This window comes from Staurois parvus, unplaced genomic scaffold (assembly GCF_062004578.1).
Source record: "Staurois parvus isolate SC_StPar_1 unplaced genomic scaffold, SC_StPar_1.0 ptg000397l, whole genome shotgun sequence".
Taxonomy (NCBI): Eukaryota; Metazoa; Chordata; class Amphibia; order Anura; family Ranidae; genus Staurois; species Staurois parvus.
The window spans coordinates 5,807,948-5,835,089 of NW_028318193.1; the positions used below are offsets into that span (position 1 = coordinate 5,807,948).

General features: G+C 45.6%; 1 protein-coding gene across 3 annotated transcripts in view; it reads left to right on the forward strand.

The window, feature by feature from the left end:
* Positions 1–27,142, forward strand: part of CUNH6orf58 (chromosome unknown C6orf58 homolog) — a 101,954-nt gene that overhangs the window by 35,196 nt on the left and 39,616 nt on the right. For 2 of the 3 annotated variants that reach the window (XM_089686463.1, XM_089686462.1), the window contains exon 4: positions 23,520–23,653. In XM_089686463.1, coding sequence (XP_089542589.1) covers positions 23,520–23,653 — 134 coding nt within the window. The remainder of the gene's footprint in view (positions 1–23,519; positions 23,654–27,142) is intronic. The other variant, XM_089686464.1, reaches the window with a different exon arrangement.

The window sequence follows — 27,142 nt, forward strand, 5'->3', positions numbered from 1 at the left end:
AATGCAGGCTCAAGTATGGTGTAACAATATAATTTATTAAAGGTTATACACAAATATAAACGCACAATATAACAAAACCAAACCTCCAACTGATAACGGAATGTACACAGACAAGAGCAGTCAGGGCTGGTGAGGTGGAGTGGTCAGGCAGGCCGGGTCAGGAACCATCGGGCAGACAAGATACCAAAGGAGCAGGCTGGAGAGTGGTCAGGAATAGCCAGGGTCAGGACAGGCGGAGTTCATTCAGAGTCAGGATCAAAGCAGAATCAGGAATCAGGCAGGAAGCAGACAGGATGCAGGTACAGGGGCAACATACACCAAGGCCCTGACTGCAGGTCTGGCCATTCCTTAAATACACCTCCTGCAATCAGCCTCAGGTGATGGCTGACTGCAGGAGTGAGCTTCTGGTTGCTGAGAGCACCCGCTGGCCAGCCCTGGTACTGCAGCCCACATGGCAGATGAGTCCCACCACTAATGGTGAGTCCATTCCTGACAAGTGCCACAAAGAACAGAAATCAGAGCTACAGAGTGGTGTCCCAGTATCCAGGAGGTGAGACTGCGGACTCCTGGTGGAGAGGACTGAATGGTGCTACTGCCAAACAGATGCCAGTTTCTGGGAGGTGGAGCCCCATATGTGGTGTGACATCTTGCCTGGCCTTTGAAGAACCAACCTGTTATGTCCCTGCCGGCGGTAGCCTCTAGCGTTCCACAGACCAGAATCCCCCAAGGCGTGGAATCTAAGTCCCAACCTGCTTGTTCACCAGGGCCCCTGATGGTGGGGATGGACTTGGAGCAGGCTTAAACCAGGTAGTGACCCCTGGGTTCACCCAGCTGTGGTAAAAGCACCACCGGAGGTGTATAACAGGTGAGAGCCTGATGTGAGGAGGTAGCGAGAGCAGAGTCGGGCAGGCCAGGTCGGTAACGGTGGAGGCAGAACGGTACCAAAACAGTAGACAGAAAGATAAACAGGTCACAAGCCGGGTTCGGTAACAGGAGATCAGAACGTGCAGGATTAAACAGGAGAATGGTCAGACAAGCCAGGGATCAGAACACTAGACAATCAGTAAATCAGGGTCAAGCAGGGTCGGCAACAAGGCAATCTTAATACAGGAAACACAGGATACAGGTAAGATCATACGGCAATTAGAACACAGACCTGTCCTGTTTTAAATAGGGCGCCCTGCGCCCTGATTGGCGTCAGGCACGCGTCTACGAGTGCGCATGCGTGACCGCCGCTGCCACCGCGGGTGCCCAGGTCCCAATGCTGGCGCGCTAGTGCGGCCGGGCAAAGTGCGCATGCGCAGACCTGTGTGCGATCACTGCCAGATCTGAGGTCCCTGACATTGCCCCCCCATTACAGGCAGCCTCCGGATGCCCACCCGATTCCCCCTTTGAGGCTGGTTGCGAAGGAATTCCCGCATCAATCTGGGAGCATGGACATTTTGAGCAAGTTCCCACGAATTCTCCTCTGGCCCATAGCCTTTCCACTTGATCAGGTATTGCGTTTGACCACCCCTTTTCCTGCTGTCCATAATTGCTTCTACCTCGAATTCCTCTTCCCCATCAATGTCTATGGCCTCTGGAGGTCTAGATCTGCAATCTAAAAAGGGATCTGGTACTGCAGGTTTCAGCAGCGACACATGGAAAACCGGATGTATTTTAAGGGATTCGGGAAGTGCTAGTTTAAATGCCACTTCATTGACCTTACGTTCTACTTGAAAAGGCCCCACAAATTTGGGTGCCAATTTCCTCGACGGACATGCCAGTTTTAGGTTGGTTGTTGACAACCAAACCCGATCCCCTGGGTGTATGACCAATTCCCCCTTTCTCCTCCTGTCAAAAAACTTCTTACTATCTTCCTGGGCTCTAGCCATCGTTTCCTGTAATAACTTATTATTGGTTGTGAAGAAATTTAGGGTCTCCTGGGCTGCTGGGACTGAGTTTTCTGGAACCAGGTCTGGCAGGAAAGTAGGGTGGAACCCATAGTTGGCGAAGAATGGGGATTGATTGGTGGCAGAATGGTTCGCATTATTGTAGGCGAATTCCGCCATTGGCAGAAGTGTCAGCCAGTCGTCTTGCAGAAATTATGTGTAACATCTCAGATATCGTTCGAGCGTCTGATTTGTCCGCTCTGTCTGCCCGTTAGTCTGTGTGTGATATGCTGAAGAAAAAGATAACTTGATCTCCAACCCCTCACATAACGCCTTCCAGAATTTGGACGTGAATTGAACTCCCGATCCGAAACAATACCCTTTGGCACTCCGTGAAGTCTCACTATCTCCTTAATGAAAACCTGTGCCGTTTTGGAAGCGGATGGTGTCTTTTCTAGTGGAAGGAAGTGGGCCATCTTAGAAAGACGGTTGTACCACCGTGATACAAAAATCACGGTGTGATCCTGCGAAGGTGGCAGTTCCACGACAAAATCTAAGGAGATCATACTCCAGGGCCGGTCAGGTATTGGTAAGGGTCGCAGCAGGCCCCAAGCCCTGTCTCTGGTGGGTTTATTTTGATTGCAGATAGGGCAAGATTTAACGTACGCTTCACAATCTTTGGCCATATTTGGCCACCAAAATGTGCGTCTTGCCGAATCTAAGGTTTTGTGTATCCCAAAGTGACCCACCAGTGGATGGTCATGGCAATAGCCTAAAACCAGGGACTGAGCCTCCTTGGGTACCAGGATCTGTTCCCCCCTCCAAAAAAGACCTTCCTTGCTCTGTAATGAGATTCCAGGTAGATCAGGAACCCGGGTAGAGGCAGCCTGCAGTTTGGACAACAGCTCAGACTGGAGCAATAAGAAGCTACCTGCCGGTAAGATGGTATCCGGTTGAGGTGTCTCTCTAGGGTCCTCAAACATCCAGAAGAGAGCATCTGGTTTTGTGTTTCTAGACCCAGGACTGTAGGCGATATGTAGGCTAAACCTCGCAAAGAATAGTGCCCATCTGGCCTGGCATGGACGGAGGCGTTTAGCTGTCTTCAGATACTTGAGGTTTTTATGGTCAGTATAGACCAAAATGGGATGTAGGGCTCCCTCTAATAGATACCGCCATTCCTCTAATGCTGCCTTAATGGCTAACAATTCCCGATCCCCGATATCGTAGTTTTTTTCTGAGGGGGAGAGCTTCCTAGAAAAGAAAGCCACCGGGTGGATTAGCTCCTTGGCCCCTACTCTTTGTGACAACACTGCTCCTACAGCCACTTCTGATGCGTCTACCTCTAATATATATGGCAATGGTGCATCAGGGCGGCTCAGAATGGGAGCTGTTGTGAACAGCTTCTTTAACGCCTCAAAAGCAGTTTGTGCTGCTGGGGTCCATTGGAAACGTACCCCCACCTTGGTGAGCTGGGTGATGGGTGCTACCAGGCCTGAGAAGTTCTTTATAAACTTCCTATAAAAATTTGCAAACCCAATAAATCTCTGAACCCCCTTCTTATCCGAGGGGGCCGGCCATTCCAAAATCGCCGTGATTTTCTGAGGGTCCATAGCGATGGTGGAGATAATTAGACCTAAAAACAAGATACTTCTTTGCTCGAAACAGCATTTCTCATCTTTAGCGTAGAGCCCGTGCTGACGGAGGTGCTCCAGCACGCTCCTGACATGTCCCCGATGCACCTCCAGAGACGAGGAAAACATCAGAATGTCATCTAGATAGACGATTACAAAAATGTCGAGAAAATCTCTAAAAATATCGTTTACAAAGTGCTGAAATGTGGCCGGCACATTACATAACCCAAATGGAATAACTAAACATTCAAAATGCCCAAACCGAGTGCGAAAAGTCATTTTCCACTCGTCCCCTTCACGTATACAGACCAGGTTATAGGTGCCCCTGAGATCAAGTTTAGAGAAAATGGAAGCTGTCTTCAACCTCTGGAACAACTCAGGGACCAAGGGAAGGGAGTAGCGATTCTTGACAGTAATTTTATTTAGGTCCCTATAATCAACACAAGGTCTCAGGGATCGGTCCTTCTTTTCGACAAAAAAGATTCCTGCCCTGATCGGTGATGTGGAAGTGCGGATAGATCCCTTCCAGGGGCTCTCGTCAATATATTCCTTCAGTGCCCCTAGCTCATGTTCTGACAGAGGGAAGATTCGGCTGAAAGGTATTTCAGAACCCGGGAGAAGATCAATGGGACAGTCGTAAGCCCGATGCGGGGGAAAAATATCTGCCGCCCCATGGGCTAAACACGTCAAGGAACTGATGATAGGCCGCAGGCACAATTTGGGCCAACTTGGCATCAGAACTCATAGTTAATAAGGTCGGTGTTTCTAGTGGTAACCTGGGTAAGCAATGTTCCTGGCAGTAAAGTGAGGGTAACTGAATTGACTCGGCCTTCCAGTCAATTTGGGGGTCGTGAGCTCGTAGCCAGGGAAGCCCCAAAATAACTGGAAATAGGGGGGATGCAATGGCGTCCAAACGGAGAAGATCTTGATGGTGCCCTGCCACTGTGGTGTGCATAGGAGGGGTCTCCCGATCTACCGTCCCCGATTTTATTTGTGACCCGTCGGCCAAAAAAATGTTCAGGCCATGCTCTTTGGTGAGTAAAGGTATCTGTTACTGGGCTGCAAAGCTGAAATCAACAAAGCAGCTACACGCCTCGGAGTCAATAATAGCTGTCACCTGTACGATTCTTCTGGGGAGCTGAAAAGACACAGGCACAGCCAAGTGAGTGGGGTTGCCTGTGCACACAGTAGATATAGCAGAAATATTAGAAGAGGACTTACTGTACTTCTCAGGACAGGAGCTCTATAGGCATAGATTGTTCGATCAACGTCTCTGACGTTCCTCCGTAGAGAGGGAAGACCGCATCAGACCGAGCTGCATGGGCTCAGCCCCCTCTGACGGTTCTGGACTCCAATTGCCGACACTGACCCTTGGCAAGACTCGTACCCTTGGCAGCATTCCTTTGCAAATCACATGCGATTTGTGTGCTGTGTGATTGGAGCCATACATTATGTATGGCTAAAATCACACCGCACCTGCACCAAAAAGGTTCAAGACCCTTTTTTGGGTCCGCAGTAAAATTGGATCACATGGGTATTCACACCTCTGTGATCTGATTCTGCACATCGCACTACATTTTGCATACCAATTTTGGGGTGTTCTTAAGTTTACACACCCGCATCGGTTCGCATGAATGGGGTGCTATTCTGATGCGGTGTGGAATTTGCACAGAATCGCTGCAAATTCCACACTGCATCAGTGTGAACCCAGCCTTACTGTTTGGTTATTGGTTTGCTATAAATGTGTGTTCACTTAACTTCACTTAATAGTAGTATCTCTCTGTGTATAGCTCACATGTCTGATCCTATCAGACAACAGGTAACCTCTTACCGTTTTCGTGAACAGTGGGAGGTACTAGGGCAGAGGTGGTCAACTTGAAAATGATAGAGGGTCTTAAGTGTGGCCCCTGACACTCGCAGAGAACCACACAATAACAGCATTTTTTTGTGCATTGAGGTGCATTGTGTTGCATTAGACAACCCATTCAAAATGGATTGGCTGTAACGCACCTTAAGGTCTGAAAATGTACTGCTGCATTTAGGAGTCATTATTGATTTCAGGGACAATGTTAAAGTGTTACTAAACACATAACAGTAAAATCAGTCTGTATATGCAGTAAAGCATGCTTGTTATACTCACTGTGGAACCTAAGGGGTTAATCCTCTGCATTGTGTAAAAAGGCATTTTGATCCTTTCTACTTTGCTCCTCTTCTTGTTGAAATGACCTAAAAGTGGAAAACCCAAATACTCCTGCGCTTAGGGATGGACTCTATGTCATAGGGATCACACAACGAATGTTTTGGAATATGCACACCTTGCTGCCCTCAACGAACCGGGGAGTCCAAAAGTACTAATAGAGAAAAACAAAACAGAGGGCGCACAGGCCTTGTGCATTACCTTTAAAAGTATGTATATTAAATTTAATTTAGGTATTCTACTCACAAAAGTACATGAATATAAGCACATCATATGAGACCGCTCTGTCTGTGACATCTAGGTAGTTAGGCTCTGAGGAAGAGGCTGGTCCTCGAAACGCGTCAGTATTTTGCATGTCCATCATTCTCATCACCATTCAGAAATGCAGTGCGAATTGGACAGAGCGGTCTGTTTTGTTCTTCTCTATGTTGAAATGACCACCTGATACAGACTGAATCCGTAGTCACATGCACATGCTCAGTTTGGTGTGTATTGTTAGAGAGGTTTTTTTTTCTTAGGAGGGTGCATGTGATCAGCACAGGGACAATCAGCACCTTCCAGACAGAGGGTCAAAGGTTTCACATCCTCCTAGAGCAGAAAGAAAACTCCTCCTACAAGCTTTAACCAATGCTCTGCTGAAGTTACAAGACTGCTCTAACTGCTGATGGGAAAAAAGTATTTAGCAGTTATATTTACTAAAATAATAGAATTTTCATGTTCTGTGTACCGTGGGAGACCAGATATAGTGAATGCAGGGTCCTGGGTTTAGAAACACTTTAAGGTGTGTTACAGTCCAGCATTGGCGCAGTGGCAGTTTTACTCCCCCCCCCCCAGCAATAGTGGTCATTGATAATGCTGTTAACCCCCCTCCTGCACTGGTGTTCAGGAGTATTGCTATTTAGCCCCCTCTCCCCCGTTGGTTAATGACATTGGTGGTCTGTGCAGTGTGTTTTAAACATTCACTTTCCCTGCATCGGTAGACATTGCAGTGTTTTTACACCCCACTTCCCAGGTAGCAACATTTAACCTTTACTTACTGCCTTAGAGTACTGTTTATTGTAGTGCTGGGTGATATGAGATTGTTAAAGTGGAGTAGAACTACTAAGAATATCAGATGCATGTTCTTTATCAACCTTTTTTCAATGTGTTGAATTAAACGTAGGGCAAATTGGGTTTAAAACATAATTTTGACGGTAGGCCCCTTTTGTCTTGTGTAATTTGCTCAAGTGCTTTTTGCAGCTTTTCGGAAAATTCTCCATAGCGTCTTGGGACTGACTTTCCACTTTCTGGCTTCTCTCTTCAACCCACATACTTTCTGTACTACTGTATGGATACATTGTTTTTCTTTGCAACTTTTTGATGGTGGTTAACCAAACCCCAACCTCGTAAATCTAATGTTATCTTTGATCTCTTTTAAACGTGTCCCTCATTGTTTTCCAGTGCAATTTCAAGGCTTGAACTGTAAAAAAAAATCAATCTTCTTTTCCATTATAGCTTTTTCTTGCACAAAATCTAATATAACATTACATTTAATTTGAAGATGGAAAATTAGCATTTGCTTATTCATTTGGCGGCCATGAGATATTAGAATTATTAAAGGAAGACCAGTAAAAAGCAATAAAATTGGCATTTGGAAAACAAGAAACTTCCTAAAGTTGCTGCTGATCATGGTCCATCCAATTTTGTTCTGTAAATTTATTTATTTTTTCTTTTTGTTTCAATTATATTATTTGAGTTTTAGGAACATAAAGTAGAAGACAGAACAACGCTACAATTGCCAACAATACTTATACAATAGCTTGAAGCCCAAAAACGTGAGCATTAGAAGAATTTTAATTGTATAGTAAAGGTTTGTGAGAATCAGTAGAGGTGTTCAGTAAAGTTATGGTGGCAAATAACAAAAGGGGGTATAGCAATTGGAAAGAGAACTGCTCACACCAGGGTTAGGCAAACAGAAAACAAATACGCTGCCAGATGACAATAAAACAGACCAGAGCTGCCACAAGCACCACAATGTTTTCCCACACCTCAAATGAAATGACAGAAAATTGATGCTCTGCTGCTGCCTAAATAATTATAAAGTGACAATAAATGCTCTACAGAGATGATAACCCCCTCCAAAAGAAGTGACCAATAACAATACCAATCCTCACAGTGCTTCTTCATATCACACACTCATGATTCAGTAAGCATAAAATGTGATAGTGACCCTCCACCAGCTAGCATGCACGCTTTCCTCCAGCAAAGACCTCAAAGGTCAGATGACACTTTCAATCAAACGCCAATACTGCCCACTCAGCTTGGCCCAGGATAAAGTGGATCCAATGAATCCTCCAGTAATCACAGATAAAGGGCTCAAAAAAACCAAACAAGGGCTTCCATAGTGCAGTATTTTATTACAAAGTTAAAAGGAGACAATAAAAAGCCACTCACAGAAGTCTGAGAGCCATCAGACTCAATAATGCATCAAAGGAGTACCAATATGGCCGACTTCAGATCTACACAGGAAATTATGTCCCCCACTTCTGTTCCAATGTGTTGTGTCACATGTCACGTGACTTTATCAGGGATAAGGAAGTAGGGTGAAGGCAAGGCTTATATACATATATATCATGATAGCTAATTACTATGGCTGAAACTCACCCAAACCTGCCCACAAGCCAGGGTAAGCTATTAGGATGAAAATTCACCATAATACAAAGGACTAAGTAGACCAAGAGTATATCTATAAAATGTGGTTGCCATTTTGTTGGAGACCAATTGGTACTTATAATGGTAAAACACTTGTATGATCATAAATACTCATGGCTGCCATTTTAAGGGAGACCATCTGATAGGTATAGTGATAACAACATCAAGTCATAATAAAAGAAAGACATAAAAGAAGAAAATTGTCAGCAGGGAGTAATATTGGGAAAGTACAAACATACAAACCTTGCTAATAGATCAATGCAACATAAATCCAATAAGACATTAAAAATAAAAGTAAAAAGGTACACTGCTCACAAAAATTAAAGGAACACTTTTTAATCAGAGTATAGCATCAAGTCAATTAAACTCCAGGTATATTGATCTGGTCAGTTAAGTAGCAGAGGGGGATGTTAATCAGTTTCAGCTGCTTTGGTGTTAATGAAATTACCGATAGCATGAGGCGACACCTGTACCCTACAGAGGTTGCAATCCAACTCCTCCAGGATGGCACATCAATATGTGCCATTGCAAGAAGGTTTGCTGCGTCTCCCAGCAGTCTCAAGAGCATGGAGGAGATTCCAGGAGACAGGCAGTTAACCTAGGAGAGCTGGACAGGGCCATAGAAGGTCCTTAACCCGTCAGCAGGACCATTATCTACTCCTTTGTGCAAGGAGGAACAGGATGAGCACTGCCAGAGCCCTACAAAATGACCTCCAGCAGGCCACTGGTTTGAATGTCTCTGACAAAACAATCAGAAACAGACTTCATGAGGGTGGCCTGAGGGCCCAAAGTCCTCTAGTGGGCCCTGTGCTTACTGCTCGGCACCACAGAGCTCAATTGACATTTGTCAGTGAACACCAGTATTGGCATCATGTGCTTTTCACAGATTAGAGCAGGTTCACCCTGAGAGCATGTGACACACATGGTAGGGTCTGAAGAAGCCATGGAGAATGTTATGCTGCCTGTAACATTGTTCAGCATGACCGTTTGGTGGTGGGTCAGTGATGGTCTGGGGAGGCATATCGATGAAGGGACACACAGACCTCTACAGGTTAGACAATGGCACCCTGACAGCCATTAGGTATGGGAATGAAATCATTGGACTCATTGTCAGACCCTACACTGGTGCAGTGGGTCCTGGGTTCCTCCTGGTGTAAGACAATGCCTCGTGTGGTGAGAGTATGCAGGCAGTTCCTGGAGGATGAAGGAATTGATACCATTGAAAGGCCAGATCTGGGAAAAAATACCCCAAGACACCATCTGTTGTCTCATTAGGAGCTTGCCCCGACGTTGTCAGGCATGCATACAAGCACATGGGGGCCATATCAACTACTGAGTACCATTTTGAGTTGCTGTAATGAAATTTCAGCAAAATGGACTAGCCTGCTGCATCATTTTTTCACTTTGATTTTTGGGGTGTCTTTGAATTCAGTCCTCTGTAGGTTGATAATTTTAATTTCCATCAAGCAATGGGGCATTTTTATGTTCCTATCACATTATCCAGTCCACATCAGTATAGATATCCAGCATGATATTTTTCCCCATTGAGATCTGATGTGTTTTCAAAGTGTTCTTTACATTTTTAAGAGCAGTGTATATAAAAAAATATAATACAATATATAATAAAACCTTAAAGAAGAATTATGGATTGGCCACCATGTTATTGAAGACCAGCAAGTGACTACAATAACACAAATAATGAATACTCGTGGCCGCCATTTTGTGATAGACAAATTCATAACTAAGCAATTGAATAAAAACATCCTAACATAAAGGATTTCCTAAGAGCAGATGAATTAGAGAAAACCTGAAATTAACCACATAAATTATCTAATACAACACAAAGAATAATAAAATATGGAAATCAACAAAAAAATTGTAATGAAAGAACAATAGTATTTACAAGAAACCAGCTGCCATTATATTGAAGACCAATATAGACAATGAAATAAACAGTCTATACAGACCAATAGGATAAACAACATGACATCGGGAAGTGATAAACATATCTAACCATACAGAGGGCCAACATAGATGCCACCAGTATATAGAAAGAAATCGCCATGGGGTCGGTGAACAGATAATCAAATCAACATCCATGGAGACCAATATCCCTTGCACATCAGGATGTCTGGATTTTGTAAGGGGTTCCAGGCATAAAATAGACAGGGGAATAATGGACACCCCTGCCATGTGCCATTGCTCATTGAAAAAAGTGTGCAAAAGAATACTGAACAATTTAACTTACGATTTAACTTACGATATAGTAGAGTATAAGGCTTTTACTGCAATTAAAAATGGGCCATTAAAACCTAAATGTGATAATGTGAGAAACATATAAGGCCAACCTAGCCTATCAAAAGCCTATAGAGCATCTAGGCTCAGCAAAAGGGGTGTTAGATCTATTGATCACCTCTACTAGGCCTATCATATGCCTATGTTATCATCTGCTTATCTAACAGGGACAAGGTCCAACTGATCCCTGTTAATTATGGTTTTGCACAAAGCAGCCCCAATCCTCTTCTGGTGTCCCCTGTGTCAGGGCAGGGCTGTGGATAGGACAGGTAGGCCTAGTGGCAGGGTAAGGCACTGGCTGACGACAACAACCACCAACAGACCGAAGTCCCTCAGGGCGCGGAGTCTAAGTCCCAGGCTGCCCTTCACCAGGGCCCCTGATGGTGGGGATGGACTTGACGCAGCCAGGAACCAGGTCGCGGCCCCCGAGACACCCCGGCTGCAGTAATGGCCGCCGCCAATGGCGTGTAGCTGGTGAGAATGACAATAGCATAGTCAGGCAAGCCGAGTCGACAACAACAGGACAAAACAGTACAGAACAGTAGACAGAGAATCACAGGTCACGGGCCGGGTTCAGCAACGGAAGGTCAGATCGAAGGAAAACACAGAGAATGGTCTTAGTCACAAGCCGAGTCAGAATACCAGAAGAGTCACGAGCATATACACAGAGCTGTAGCAAGACAAAGACACAAGACACAAGTGCAAAGAGCATGTGCAGATCACAGGCTTATATGTACTCAGCCACACCCCTCTGGGGGATGGACCTCAGAGGCCTGAAGGCATAAAAGCTTCCCACCATGCTCAGCAGAAATCCAAGATGGATGCCAGCACATGGAGTAACATAACCTCTGGGAAAAGGTAGGACCTTGACACCCTGCCAGCCCCCCCCCCCCCCACACACACACACACACACTTTCCTCCATGGTTGTTGTTTACAACAGCAGGAGCTAATGGCTCCCCCTGCTGCCTCAATCTCCAGTGAGGAGAGGGAGAGCCAAGAGAGCCACTGTTCTTAGGCACAGTGCTGGGTCGAGATCAGGCTCAGATAACACGGAAGGTTTATTACCTTAACTCAGAGAGTGCATTAAGGTAAAAAATCCTTCTACCTTTAGAACAACTTTACGAGTGCTATTGGTCTATAGTTTGCAGGGGAAGCCAGGTTCTTTTGTGGTTTCTGGAAAACTGTAATACGAGAATGCAAAAATTGGGATTGGGGGATTTCCCCTTTGAGTAAGGAGTGATATAATTATAATAAGTGGGGGGGGGGCTAACACTGGTATAGAGGATCTGTAATAAGAGTAGTGGAGTCCACTGAGGCCTGGAGGGAAGATGTGTAACAACCTCCATAAGGTTTTCTAAAGTAGTATCTGCATTCAAAAGCTTCAAATTCAGGGTTGAAAACTTAGGTATTTTAGAAATTGCAAAAATGTATCAAAGGCATCTGAGCTAAAGGTAGGGTGAGTATGTGGTTTGAAACAGTCTTATATTTTATCATAAAAGTCCCCAAAGGTTTTTGCCATTGCACGTTGGCAGTAAATAAGAGTGCCATCCTGCTGAAAAAGATGGTCAGCTATGGACTGAGATTGTCTAGCCTTAGGATTGTTCACCAACAACCTAAGGGGTTTATTAGAATATTCATAAACGTTTTGGTGACCATAGAAGAGATATAGTCATCTTGTCTATATAAAATGCTATTCTCTAGAGATAACAGATATACAAAGGCCTCTAAAGTAAGCTTTATGTGCTTCCCACACAGTATATACCTTCTGGACAGTACCATGATTAAGCTGAAAATATTCAGCCAGGTCTTGAGAGAACTGTTCTAGAACTGCATCTGTTTGAGAGAAAGAGTTGTCAAAATGCCAATGACAGTGTTTAGAGCCAGAGCCAGCAGGCCTAGAGCTACTGGGGCATGGTCTGACCACGTAACTGCATTAAATTTTAGTGTTAACCAAGGCGGTGAGTAATGGGGCAGTAACAAAGTTAAGTTCCAATCTAGTATACAATTTGAGCATTGGAGTAGAAAGTAAACTGTCTGTGAGTAGAATGTTTAATCCTCCAAGCATCAAATAAGTGATGTTCTCTGATCAATTTACAGAAGGAAGTAGACAATGTACGGCCTTGTTTGCGGAGGGAGTCTTGGGACAAAAAATTTAATTTGACCCAAATTGGGGGCATAACCATTCAGCAGAGTGAGCGGGGTACCAACCAACTTACAACCTAAGAGAATAAATTGACCACGTGGGTCCTTAGAAGAGAACAGAACACTTATTGGGCAATTTTTTAATCAGTATGGTGACTCCCTGTTTTCTCAAGGGATCTGAGGCAACATAAAAGTTAGAAAAGTATTTTGAATCAAATTTAATGGAGCCTCCCTTGAAAAAGTGAGTTTCTTGTGCTATGATCACATCTGTCCAAGAGAAGCAGGATTCCTTCAAGGCTAACCACCACTTCCCAATGGAGTTGAAACCTTTAACATTATAGGACAACAACCTAACAGACATGTTGGGAGAAGAACAGTACAGCTTATGTAAATAAGGCGGAAAGGTGTTGTACCTCCTGGTGCAATGAAAGGGAAGGAAAAAAACAAACAGAACATGTGAATTGAGTGACATGACCTAATATAATGTGAACTATATAAAAATGACAGGTCCATAGGTGACCTACACAGTAAACAAATCAAAAGTAAAAGACCTGGGACAAACATACATCTCAGGGGACCACAGTGAAAGGCATGGTGATGATAGAGGAACAAGGTGGCAACCTCTATATGGCAGAGCAAAACATCGTTTTTCCATATGTAATTAAAGAAAACAAAACTAAGAAAAAAGAATAGGAAACCTTATGGTTATGCTCAGGTATTCCATAAGGGATTGGGGTCTGCAGATAATTTAATGACCTGAAAAGGGAAAACTCGTGGTAAGAAAAGTCTACCAAATGTGTTCAAGTAGAAAGTCTGGATGAGTATTATGGTGTCAGTAATTGCTTATTATCTTTATTGGCTGGGGTCCAGAGCTTGCTAGGTGTTGTAGTTGGATGGGAATTCGGGATTGGCAGGACCAGCGCTTCTTCCAGAAGAGAGAGAAAGCCCAGATTTTTAAGAAAGGCTTCCTCTTCCTGGTGTTCATGAATACTGTCCATCTTTAATGGCAATTAGCCTAAATGGGAAACCCTATCTGTACAGAATTCAGGATTTTTGGAGGTGAGAGATGATGGGTCCTAAAGTATAATGTTTTACAATAGTGATAGTTCACTGTAAATCTGGATCTTCTCCCACGAAAGTCAAGTTACGACATGTTACGGGAGGATGCCGATAAAGCTTCTTTACTGTCATAATAATGAAAGCACACAATGGCATTTCTAGGGCAAGCTCCTGCAGGAGGTTTGGGACCAAAGACCCATGCACTCAGTCCATACGCCAATCTATTTCAGGGATGCTCTAGGCTAGGGTGATAAATAAGCCCACCAGGTATGCATAGAGGTCTGCGTTACTGACCGATTCTGGAATAACATGTATATGTAGATTTTGGTGTCTCTCTCCCTGTTCCAGATCTTCCTGTTGTAATTGAAGTTGAGAAACATTATGCTTCAATGACAAATTATCTTCATCCAGAACTCGGACATACTGAACTGAATTATCAAATTTAGTCTCTAAGTGATCCATGCACTCTCCCATCTGAGCAATTTCTCCCCTTAATTCTTGTGCAATCTTGCTCACTTTTAGAGATATTATGCAAAAGTACCTGGAGTTTCTCATCCTAAATTTCCACTGTCAGATAAGACACTAAGTGGGGCAGAGATGGCAGAGAGACAGTGCTATCCACTTCTCCCATGGCTGCAAGCGGGCCCGGAGTTTCTGCTCAGCAGTCGATATTAATCAAGCTGTGGGATTTAGGCCACATGAGAAACTAGTTAAAGTTTTAATGTTTTCTGTTTTGTAATACAACTCAGCAGCAGCTATGGGTGCCAAGGCTTGCAGGTCAGTTTCTGATAAAACAAAAGATAACCTGCTAATCCATAAGTAACAGGTGTGTTGCACTAGTTTGTGGGCTTAAAGCCAACCACTTCTGCTCAAACAACCAGCAGCATCCATATTGGACTTCCAATTGTGGCTCCTGTCATAGCAGTAAGAGAGGCCATGGCCTCTAAGACTTACAGGCCCTTGTTCTGGAAATACCACAATCTGTTCTCTCTACTACACTGAAAATGTTAATGACAGATTTTCCTTGGCCTTTGATTATAGCACAAAACAGCATGTTGCTAATTGCTGTAACTTATACATGAGTACTTGGCTTTACTGATGATGCTACTGATCTAATCCACTCCAGAAAAAAGAATTCATACAGAAAAATAATCATTCCAACAGCCCCCATAATAATGTATTTGACACTAGAGTTACTATAGACACACATGCCTTTTCAAAAGACTTTATTTAAACACAATTTTTATTTATTTGGACTGCTGTGAAACCCTATCAAGCATAAAAACCATGGTGGAAAATTCGACCCTCTGATAGTTGTGCTTTTAATTTTTTTACAATCAGGATGTGTTGTTCATATAGCTACTAATAATATCATGCCAAGGATGGGAATGTTTCTATGTCCAAAAGCTCTTAATTTAAAAGAAGAAACATCCTGGGCTTGAGTGCAATTGTGCTTTCTTAAATGTTACTATTGATCATTAAATACTTATTTTTGTATCTGCTTGGAATGCTGGCATATATACTATGCGGTTTTTATGAGCAGTACCATTCATCCCTAAAGAAAATGTACTTGTAGAAAACCATTGGAAACTGCACATAACAAGATACATGGATAAGAGCAGTACTTAATAATAGAATATTACTAAACATGCAGTTGAGGTTTGGTTTCAAGGTACAGGAAAATTTCTCTAAATGCACAAATGTAAATGGGTCTTCAATAGAAATGTTTCCCCAGGTCCTTTATTTTCCTGTTATGGCCATAATGTAGTGCCATACAATTAGTAGACAAGCAAAGGGAGGTCGCTGGTGAAAGGAGGTGCTGCCCTGGGCTTAAAAAGAGACAAGGACAGTGAAGGCTGTATAGTAGTGGCAAGCTCATTTTCTCCTTAGCATGTGTGATTTAAATTGAAAGTGATCTGTCTTCTTGTAAGTGCATTTTTATTTAATACATATTTTGATTTGCGTAGAGCACTATGGCGCTGTCTTTTTTATCTCTCTGAGCCAGTTATATGAATTTATCCTTGATGAGATCAGGAAACACTGATGGAGTAACAGCTCTGCTCAGACTCTAAAAGGGATATGAGCATAAGACCTTTTATTTTAGAGGTCAATAAGTTAAGGTGAGCTCGTTCCCATTTGCACCTGAACACAAAATGGAGCTGTTTTTCACTTGTGGAAGTTCTTTATTATATGTGGGAGTTTTTAAAGGACTTAAATCCATTGACAGTTTTGTTTTTTGACACTTAATTTGATAATTGTTCAACACACATACAGTATGTTTTCATGTCTTCACCTGTTTATGGAGCATATAGTTTTGATCATCACAGGAATGTGGTGAATAGGTATGAGAAATAGTACTTTTCATTTGTGGCACAATTTAGCCCAGAGTTAATTATATTAGCGCAGCATACTTTATTAGTTTTGGTGTTCATTCGCTTTATGCTTGATGCTTATTAAGGCCCCATTCACACTAAGGCATTTGGAATCACAGGCAGAATTGCTGCAATTCTGCCCGATTTCAAAACGCTTTGCTAAAATAACAAATCCCACAACAACGTGTTCAGGTGTCATTCATTTTAATAGCACCGAAAAATGCAGTGCTGTTCTGCCGAGATTGTCAAGCAATAAATCGCTCTGCTATTGCGGCAAACTGCATAGTGCAAAGCATTTTGCCCAAAAGAAGCTCTTGAACATTCGCGGCAAAACCGCACCACGTTTTTAGGTGCTATTAAGATGAAAGTGCTGTTGTGTGATTTGTTATTTTAGCAAAGCAGTTGGAAATCAAGGGCAAAACACCGTAGTGTGAATGCATTGTGCATGAGATTTTTTTTAAAACCAGTTTATAGATGTTAACTAAAATAGGAGCCAGACATGTTAGCAAAACTTGATTTCTCTTGTTTCTACTGATAACAAGTATCTGTATGAGCTTTCTCTGTTTTCGCCTGAAGCCGTGTCTAAAGGCATCTGTAGACAGTTGGATCACATATACATATCCAACCAGCCCCTAATGTCTATGATCAGCTATATTATTTGTTGTTCTGTATTTATATTTATTTAGTTAATTAATTGTACATGAACATATCAACGTATTTACAGAACACCACCATCTTTTTTTTGCTTACAAGATGGCGGCGGGAGCAGACATGCGATAGGAGCTCCTGCACTCCTAGCCCCAATCCGCTGCCATCCGGCCCGCAGCGGACCCCAGCGGGGCCCCTAAGACACTCCCGGCCCAGCCCGACCACCAGGGTAAGCTCCTGGACCTTTTCCCGGAGCTCCGGGAATCGCGGCCTACCCGCGCACCCGAAGCCGGGGCCTCAATTTTTGCCGCGACCGGACCGCATCGCCGGACACCCGCCCGGACCGTCTCCGCTCTGAATACCGGGTACCACCGACCTGCCTGCCTGCCCAGGGCCCTCCCCATCCGCCCTGGGTCCTCATTGACTACCCTAGACCACCAGGAACAGCAAGCAAGGATCACCAAGCTGACAGCAGCCCAGGACCACCCCCGGATACCTGCATGGCAGCACCACCAGAACGGGTAAGCTGCCAGCACCGATCCCCACAGACCTGCCAGCCTTCGCAGGGCCCTCCCCACTAGCCCTGTGTCCATCCCTGACCACCAGGAATCAGCTCAGGCCCACTGATCGCTGCTCCGCTGCCCAACCCATACGTCGGTTCTGGGCCCACCCCTGGTCACCCTGCACCCAGCTACCGGGCACCCAGCTACCGCCCCTGGACACCCACCGCCCAGCTACCGGGCACCCAGCTACCACCCAGCTACCGGGCACCCAGCTACCACCCCTGGTCACCCAGCTACCGGGCACCCTGCTACCACCCCTGGACACCCAGCACCCAGCTACCGGGCACCCAGCTACCACCCCTGGACACCCAGCACCCAGCTACCGGGCACCCAGCTATCACCTCCAGTCACCCAACACCCGGACCACCCAGCGAATCAAGATGTCGCCCAGCGAATCTCCCGGACCACCCAGCGAATCTCCAGCCACCGAGCCGCCAACATCACCAGACGCTGTGCCTACCAACACCCCCAGACATCGCACCCTACGACCCCTCCACTCGCCGATCCACTGGACCCACTGAAGACCCCTCGGACGCCAGCATACTGCACTCACAGATTGCAGCTACAGAAGGACTCTAATGGACTTCACGGTGATACAGACTCTCCACATCACCTCGCCCTGACCCGTATCCCTTCACCTCCCCCGACCCGAACAGCACTGCACTCACCCCAGCATGCCACCTGCACTTCTCCTCCTCGTCTTCCTCTCCTCCATCCCAAAAATCGCCTCCCTCTACCCGCCCACCCCCCCAAAACAGCTCTACATTGCCCCTTCACTTCTGCCCTCTCCACACTACGGCACTCACCACCTCCTCCTGGTACTCCACTCCCCGGTCGACCCACGTGCCACCACTACCAGACCCACACGCTCCTACACCTCCCATTCCCATGCCACCCTCCTCACCCTTCTCCTTCTCCTATCCGCTGGGGACATCTCCCCGAACCCTGGCCCCTCACCACCTCTCCCCCCCTCCAGGGACCCCCCTGCCCCCGCCAGCCGCCGCAACCCCCTCAACCTCATACCTGTGCGCCTCCTCCCCGCATCCATCCCCCCTCTCTCGGTTGCACTTCTGAACGCCCGTTCGGTTTGCAACAAACTAACTGCCATCCATGACCTCTTCATCTCCCGCTCCCTCAACCTCCTAGCCATCACCGAAACCTGGATACAGGCCACTGACACTACCTCCCCTGCGGCACTCTCCCATGGAGGTCTCATCTGGTCCCATTCACCAAGACTGAGCGGTCACAAAGGTGGTGGTGTCGGCCTGCTCTTATCACCGCTGAGCACCTTCCAGGTCCTCCCTAACCCCCCCTCCCTAACCTTCTCCTCCTTCGAAGCTCACTGCATCCGGCTCTTCTCACCCACCCCCCTAAGGATCGCAGTGATCTACAGGCCCCCTGGATCCATAGCCCGCTTCCTGGATGACTTCGCCGCCTGGCTTCCCTTCTTCCTCTCCTCTGAGCTACCGACCATCATCCTCGGGGACTTCAACATCCCCATCAATGACAACACCCCAGCTACCTCCCAACTCCTCCACCTAACCTCCTCCTTCGCGCTCACACAACACACGCAATCCTCCACCCACATCAATGGGAACACCCTGGACCTCGTCTTCTCCCACCTCTGTACCCTCAACCAGTTCTCTAACACACCCTTCCCTCTCTCCGACCACCACCTCCTCACGTTCTCCACCTCCCCTTCCCCCAACTCCCCCCCCCCCAGTGCGCCAAACCATCACCAGCCGCAACCTCCGCAACCTGCACCCGGCCCCCCTCCACTCGGCTGCCGACCGCCTACACGACAGCATCCTTCCACTGTCATGTCCTGACCTAGCCACCTCCACGTACAACGACTCACTATCAGCTACACTAGACTCTCTGGCACCCCTAACCACACGCAACATCAAACCCAGACCACTCCAACCCTGGCAGAACGACCACACTAAACGCCTCAAACGCCGCAGTCGTGCGCTGGAGAGACTATGGCGCAAAACCAGGTCCCCTCATACATTCTCCCTCTACAAATCTGCCTTCCTCACCTACACCTCCTCCCTCCACGCCGCCAAGCAGGCCTACTTTGTTAACCTGATTAACACCCTCTCCACCTGCCCTCGCCGACTCTTCTCCACCTTCAACTCCCTGCTCTCTCCCCCCCTTCCTCCACTCAGTACCTCACTTACCGCCCACGAGATTGCCACTCACCTCCACAGCAAGATTGACGCTATCCGCAAGGACATAGTCAACTTGCAATCTACCTCCCCATCTAGCCTCCCCCCTTCTATCACCCCCTCATCTCTCCCCTCCTCTGACCTCGCAACGGCACTGCCCCCCACCACACCCAAGGCCCTGCCTACCGTAACCCCCCCATCACTGCACTCCTTCAGCCCTACTACCACTGAGGAAGTCAGCAGAGTCTTCTCAGAAGCCCGTCTCACTACCTGCCCCCTAGACCCTATCCCCTCTCAACTCCTCCGGTCACCCCCCCCTTCCCTCATCCGCTCCCTTACCCACATCTTTAATCTCTCCCTCTCTACTGGCGTATTCCCCTCCCCCCTAAAACATGCGCACATCACCCCCATACTCAAAAAGCCCTCTCTGGACCCCACTGACCTCAACAACCTCAGACCAATTTCCCTGCTGCCACTCACTTCCAAGCTCCTTGAGCGCTTGGTCTTCGATCGCCTAAGCGCCCACCTAGATGACAACAACCTCCTTGACCCACTACAGTCCGGCTTCCGTCCCCTACACTCCACCGAAACTGCCCTCCTCAAAATCACCAACGATCTACTAACCGCCAAAGCCAAAGGCGACTACTCTGTCCTCCTCCTCCTAGACCTCTCTGCGGCCTTTGACACAGTCGACCACCCCCTCCTCCTTAATAAACTACTCTCCCTTGACATCAGAGACACCGCTCTCTCCTGGTTCTCGTCCTATCTATCCCAACGCTCCTTCAGTGTCACCTACAATGGTGCCACCTCCCCTTCTCTCCCCCTCTCTGTTGGGGTCCCCCAGGGCTCTGTCCTTGGACCCCTTCTCTTCTCCATCTACACCTCCTCCCTTGGCAAACTCATACACTCCCACGGCTTCAATTACCACCTCTATGCTGATGATACTCAAATCTACCTATCCACCCCTCACCTCACCCCCTCATTCTCCGCCCGCATCACTCACCTCCTAAACGACATCTCTGACTGGATGTCGCTCAATTTCCTCAAACTCAACCTCTCCAAAACCGAGCTTCTCATCTTCCCCCCAGCCCGCGCCCCCCCCCCCATCCTTTCCATCACTACCAACAACACCACCATCAATCCCGCCCAGCAAGCCAAGGTCCTTGGCGTCATTCTGGACTCAAACCTTTCCTTTCAACCTCATATCAAATCTCTCACAAACACATGCAGGCTCCACCTCCGGAACATCGCCAGGATACGTTCCTTCCTTACCCCAGACACCACTAAACTACTAGTACACTCCCTGATTATCTCACGCCTGGACTACTGCAACTCCCTCCTCACCGGCCTACCCCAGTGCAGGCTCTCCCCGCTTCAGACCATCCTGAACTCAGCGGCCAGACTCATCCACCTCACCAGCCGCTCCACCTCTGCCACCCCCCTCTGCCTCTCCCTCCACTGGCTCCCCATTGCCCAACGCATTAAATTCAAATTGCTCACCCTGACCTATAAGGCCATTCACAACACTGCCCCTAACTACCTCACCGATCTGATCCCCAGGTACCACCCTACCCGTACCCTTCGCTCTTCACAGGACCTTCTTCTATCTTGCTCCCTGGTCTCCTCCTCCCACGCACGACTGCAAGACTTCTCCAGGTCCTCCCCCATCCTCTGGAACTCACTACCCCAATCCATCAGACTGTCACCGTCCCTCCTCACCTTCAGGCGCTCCCTGAAAACCCACCTCTTCAGGGAAGCCTACCCCACCCTCACCTAACAGCCGCTGCCCTTCCCTCCTCCTACCACTTCATCCCCCACAGCCGCTTCCTCCGGTGCCTCTACCCCCTCCCTCCTAGATTGTAAGCTCGAAAGAGTAGGGCCCTCTAACCCCTTGTGTACTGTTTGATGTTACTGTTCTGTTTCATGTATTGTCCCCCCCCATTGTACAGCGCTGAGCAAACCCTTTGGCGCTATATAAACACGATAAATAAATAAATAAATAAATAAATCTTGCAATTAAAAAATATAATCTGGCAGATAGATTTGTAGACAGGTACCTAAAGAATAATGTGGCATATGTTTTTGTTTGTATGTATATATATAAGTATGTTATAAATGTTAAGTTTCTCTTTATATTGCTTACAAACTGCATGTGGTTGTCCCAGTATGGAGACAGTTTGCGGGTTATGCTGATTCTGCTGATCCATGCTGACCTCAAGTGTTCATGTGTCTGAGAAGTACATAAATACAAGAAATCAGCAGTCCGGGTTTGTCTAGCTTTAGAATGGAAACTAGCGGGGGGACGATGTTGCTATGTGATTGAACTCCGCTTGGCGAGAACCCAATTAGAGTTCCGAAGACATGGATATTATGGGCTTTAAAGGGCTTTCTGCATTATGGAGATATGATAATTATTGGGGCAGAGAGCTACCAGGAGGGACCACAGTTAGAGAGTTTGATGGAGACTGTAAACCGTGCTGGAAAATTGTAACATTCTGTGAGCTATAAATGACAAAGCTTTTATAACTAAAGAGAATTGTTTTGCCATTGACTATTGCCTGATCTGATGTTATTCCACCATACAGAAAAGGGGTGCAGTAAAAAATCAGGGGGCATAATCTTAACAATGTGTATTGCACTGACTGTCACAGATGAAGTAATCCTTGTTCACTCAGCGAGCTTCTGTACCACAAATCATAACCTGGATGTAGCAGCTGACAGCCAGTGCAATGGCGGTGCAGGAGTGAACAGGGAATTTACTGTATCATTGGGCTGTTATTAGATTGGGATGAATAAACAGAACCTGTACCCCCTTAAATCAGGTGTCCTTATCACAGTCCCCCTTTTATATCAAGGTTCCCAACAGATATCCCATCAGAGTTCCCCCATATATCAGATGTCTCTATCAGAGTTCCATCTTACTTCACCTGTTCTCATCCCCATAACCTGCCTCATGGATCAGTGAATGCACACCAGGGTTGTCAACTCCCAAAGATAGCCAGATAGATATATAGCTATACTGTAGATAGATAGACAGACAGACAGACAGACAGACAGACAGACAGACAGACAGACAGACAGACAGACAGACAGACAGACAGACAGACAGACAGACAGACAGACAGATAGATAGATAGATAGATAGATAGATAGATAGATAGATAGATAGACAGACAGATAGATTAGATAGATAGATAGATAGATAGATAGATAGATAGATAGATAGATAGATAGATAGATAGATAGATAGATAGGAGTGTGAGAGTCTGATCACAGTGCTCACTCACATGGATGGTTTCCGGAAGCTCCACTGTCTCAGTCAGAGGCATCATATACTTTCCACAATACAGCTGTCAGTTTCTCTGTTTAAAATCTCCCACCCACACATCCCCTTTACAGACACAGCACAGGCTGCATGGACTAGAGTGTGGGTGGGCACAGGGGGAGAGGGGCAGAGGAAGGCAGAGCATATCCAGCCTCCCCTCTCCCATTGGTGTGGAGGGGAGTGGGGCTGGGCTGCTGGGCACTGTAAGAATTTAGGAGACATGGATGTTTGACAGCACCAATGAGGTCATCAGAGACTTCTGGGGGGAACAGCTGAAATCTTGCGGGGCTCAGCCCACTCCAGCTCCCCTCTAGATCCAACTCTGATCACAGCTAGCATTCCAGGACACCTAGGAAAATAGGACAAAATGCTACATATACTTTGTTCCAATGGGAACTGAATAGTGTTTAACAAAATGATCCTTCTTCTTTAATACTTTTCTCATTAACTAATTATCTTGTAGGACTGTATTGGTCAGTAGAAAAAGAAATAATTAATATTTAGGTTTATCGCTACAACAAATAGACATAACATTTTCATGTTTTTGTTAACTTAGGTTATAAAATTATCAAGTCAAACATCTAAAATTTCAGTGTCGCTATTATCTAAGGAAGAAGAGCAATTTCCGGAATACATGTGGCGAGCTCATGTTGAGTCAATTAACGCAGGACTTCCACGATGTTATAAAAGGTAACAGAAGAAAAAAAGAAATTAAAAACTCAATAGGGGAGATTTACTAAAACTGGAGCACTAAGAATCTGGTGCAGCTGTGCATAGTAACCAATCAGCATCTAACTTCAGCTTGTTCAGTTAGGCTTGAACAATAAAACTTAGAAGCAACCAACATAAGGTCACCTTGATATAGGTGTTGTGTGTGACTTCCAAAGGTTGCTTGCCTTATAATCGCACTGTTTTTGCATCTTTTTGGAATGGTGGCATACATACTGTTACAACTTCCATTGTTGTGTACCTGCATGACTTGAAGTCCAGGAGATATTTGCTCTGGTTGGACTATTTAATACATTACAGCCTATACCAGAACACAGCTTAGCCTGCTACTGGGCAATGAAAAAACTGCAGCACTCTGATGAAGTCATCTTGGTGTTCTGCCCTCCTGTAAACACGCCTGTGTACAGTAACAGTTTGGCCTAGAATGCTGACTGTTTTTTTTCCAGGGTTAGTGCTGCTATGCAAAGGGTTAAACTAGGCTGCTATTACAGATTTGTGGATTTATGCTAGATTATGTAAACAGTTATTACATTTTTATAATTTTTCTACAAAAAGTGTTAACCCTATCAACAATTTACTTACAAGATTGCAGTGCAATGTTTAGAAAGACCAGAATCAAAATTATTCAGTATTTTTGTTGTTTTCCAGTATAAATGAATACTTTGTGGGGGAACTGGGAGGAATTTTTCATGTAGTGAACAGTGAAATGTGAATGATGTAGTGAGTATTGGGCTTCAGGGAGTAAGCAGAAACATGGGATGTTGACTGGGTAAAAAGTGTCCAAATGTTTTTCAGAACAGTCCCCTTCTCAGCTACTTAGTTTGTTATTCCATACCTTACGGTTATGGTAAGTCAGCCCACTCATTTTGAATGGGTTGTCAATGCACCACAGTGCAGAATATTAGATATCAATCTTTTTGTTCCATAACCACAGATGGTTGCCATGACATGTGCATTAACTAGTTCAGTTCCAGAGCAATTTTTGTATTTTTCACATACATGTAAAAATCTTTGTTTTTGGCAATAAAATTACTTAAACCCCCCGGAACATTATACATTTTCTGAAAGCAGAGCCCCTGTAGAAGAAAAAAGTGATAGTTGCATATTTTTATGTCACATGACATTTGTGCAACTGTATTTTAAAATGCAGGAAAAAAAGAATAATTTTAGTACAAAAACACACAATATAATATCCCTTTTTGGTTCAAATATAAAAGGTGAGGTTGCATCGAGTAAATAGTTACCAAACAGTCCATGTCTTAAAATTGAGTGTGCCCACGATATCGCTAAAAACCACAGTGCCCACAAATCACCATAGGTGACGCTTTAAAAGCCTTTACATCTCATCAGTTTAGAGTTAATTAGGAGCTCTTGTGCTAACATTATTGTTCTTACTCTGACGTTCCAGGGGTATGTCACAAGCATGGTGTGACCACAGTTTACATACACATGCACACCCTGGGCTTGCATTTGTGCAGATTTGCGGAGCAGCAGGGGTTACAGCAGATTATTTTTACATTTTAATATATTTAATTTTTTTATTTTATATTTTTATTTATTTTTACTTGATTGCTATCACAAGAGGTTAATAAACCCTTATGTGATAGCATTGGGCAGGTGACAGGTACTCTTTATGAAGACATTAGGGGTCTAATAGACCTCAGTGTCTCCCGTGCCCATAACACCATCTAACAAAGCACAGATCGGCTTCGTTAGATGTGTTCCCTGAATGTACTAGCTAGGAAATGGTGCATCTGAAACCTGAAGTAACATCACTTCCAGTTTCATTGATCATGGATTCATTGTTTCACTGTTCATGGATTTGCCTTGGTCTCACAGTGCTCTCCCTCCCCTAGCCAACAGTCATGTTCCTGGGTTCTGGGAGAGCCCAGGAATCACGAGAGAAGGGGGGTGCTGGTGGAAGGGGCACCACGTTCCCAACTCTGTGAAAGTGATCGGCAGCTATGGAGCTGCAGCATCACTTTCACTTTCAAGCCGAGAGCCAGCTTAACAAAACCCACACAAGCTGATGGCTGCTACTGCTAAAGGTTCACTACGTCCAAACAGATGAACTGGTTGCTAAACCCAGGACCCTGCATTCACTATATCTGGTCTCCCACAGTACACAGAACATGGAAATGCAGTTATTTTAGAAAATATAAACTGCTAAATACCCTTTCTTATCAGTAGCTAGAGCAGTCTTGTGCCCAGTGCCAGCCAAGGTCATCCAGCGCCCAGGGTGAAGATGGCAAACGGCGCCCATCCCTCCTTCTCAGTGGAGGGGGTGGAGCTAACAGTGGCACACAGAGCTAAATGTTTGCACTTGCTGAAACAGAACCATTAGTTGTGGTATACTGCAGCAAACAGAAGAGTTTAACATCTATATATATATATATATATATATATATATATATATATATATATATATATATACTGCTCAAAAAAAATTAAAGCAACACTTTTTAATCAGAGTATAACATCAAGTCAATTAAACTCCTGGTATATTGATCTGGTCAGTTAAGTAGCAGAGGGGGTTGTTAGTCAGTTTCAGCTGCTTTGGTGTTAACAAAATTAACAACAGGTGCACTAGATGGGCATCAGTGAGACGACCCGCAAAACAGGAATGGTTTTACAGGTGGAGTTCACTGACATTTTTTTCCCTACTCATCTTTTCTGACTGTGTCTTACTAGTTTTGCATTTGTCTAGGGTCAGTGTCGCTACTGGTAGCATGAGGCAACACCAGGACCCAATAAAGGTGGCACAGGCAGTCCAACTCCTCCAGGATAACACATCAATACCTGCCATTGCCAGAAGGTTTGCTTTGTCTCCCAGCACAGTCTCAAGAGCATGGAGGAGATTCCAGGAGACAGACAGTTACTCTAGGAAAGCTGGACAGGGCCATAGAAGGTCCTTAACCCATCAGCAGGACCGGTATCTTCTCCTTTGTGCAAGGAGGAACAGGATGAGCACTGCTAGAGCCCTACAAAATGACCTCCAGCAGGTCACTGGTGTGTACTGTATGTCTCTGACCAAACAATCAGAAATGGACTTCATGGGGGTGGGCTGAGGGCCCGACATCCTCTAGAGGGCTCTGTGCTCACTACCTGGCACCATAGCGTTCAATTGGCGTTTGCCATTGAACACCAGAATTGGCAGATCCACCACTGGTGCCCTGTGTTTTTCACAGATGAGAGCAGGTTCACCCTGAGCACATGTGGCAGACGTGAAAGGGTCTGGAGAAGCCGTGGAGAACGTTATGCTGCCTGTAACATAATGCAGTATAACCGTTTTGGTTGTGGGTCAGTGGTGGTCTGGGGAGGCATAGCCATGGAGGGACGCACAGACCTCTACAGGCTAGACAACACCCTGACTGCCATTAGGTATCAGGATGAAATCCTTGGACCCATTGTCAGACCCTACTCTGTTGCAGTGGGTCCTGGGTTCCTCCT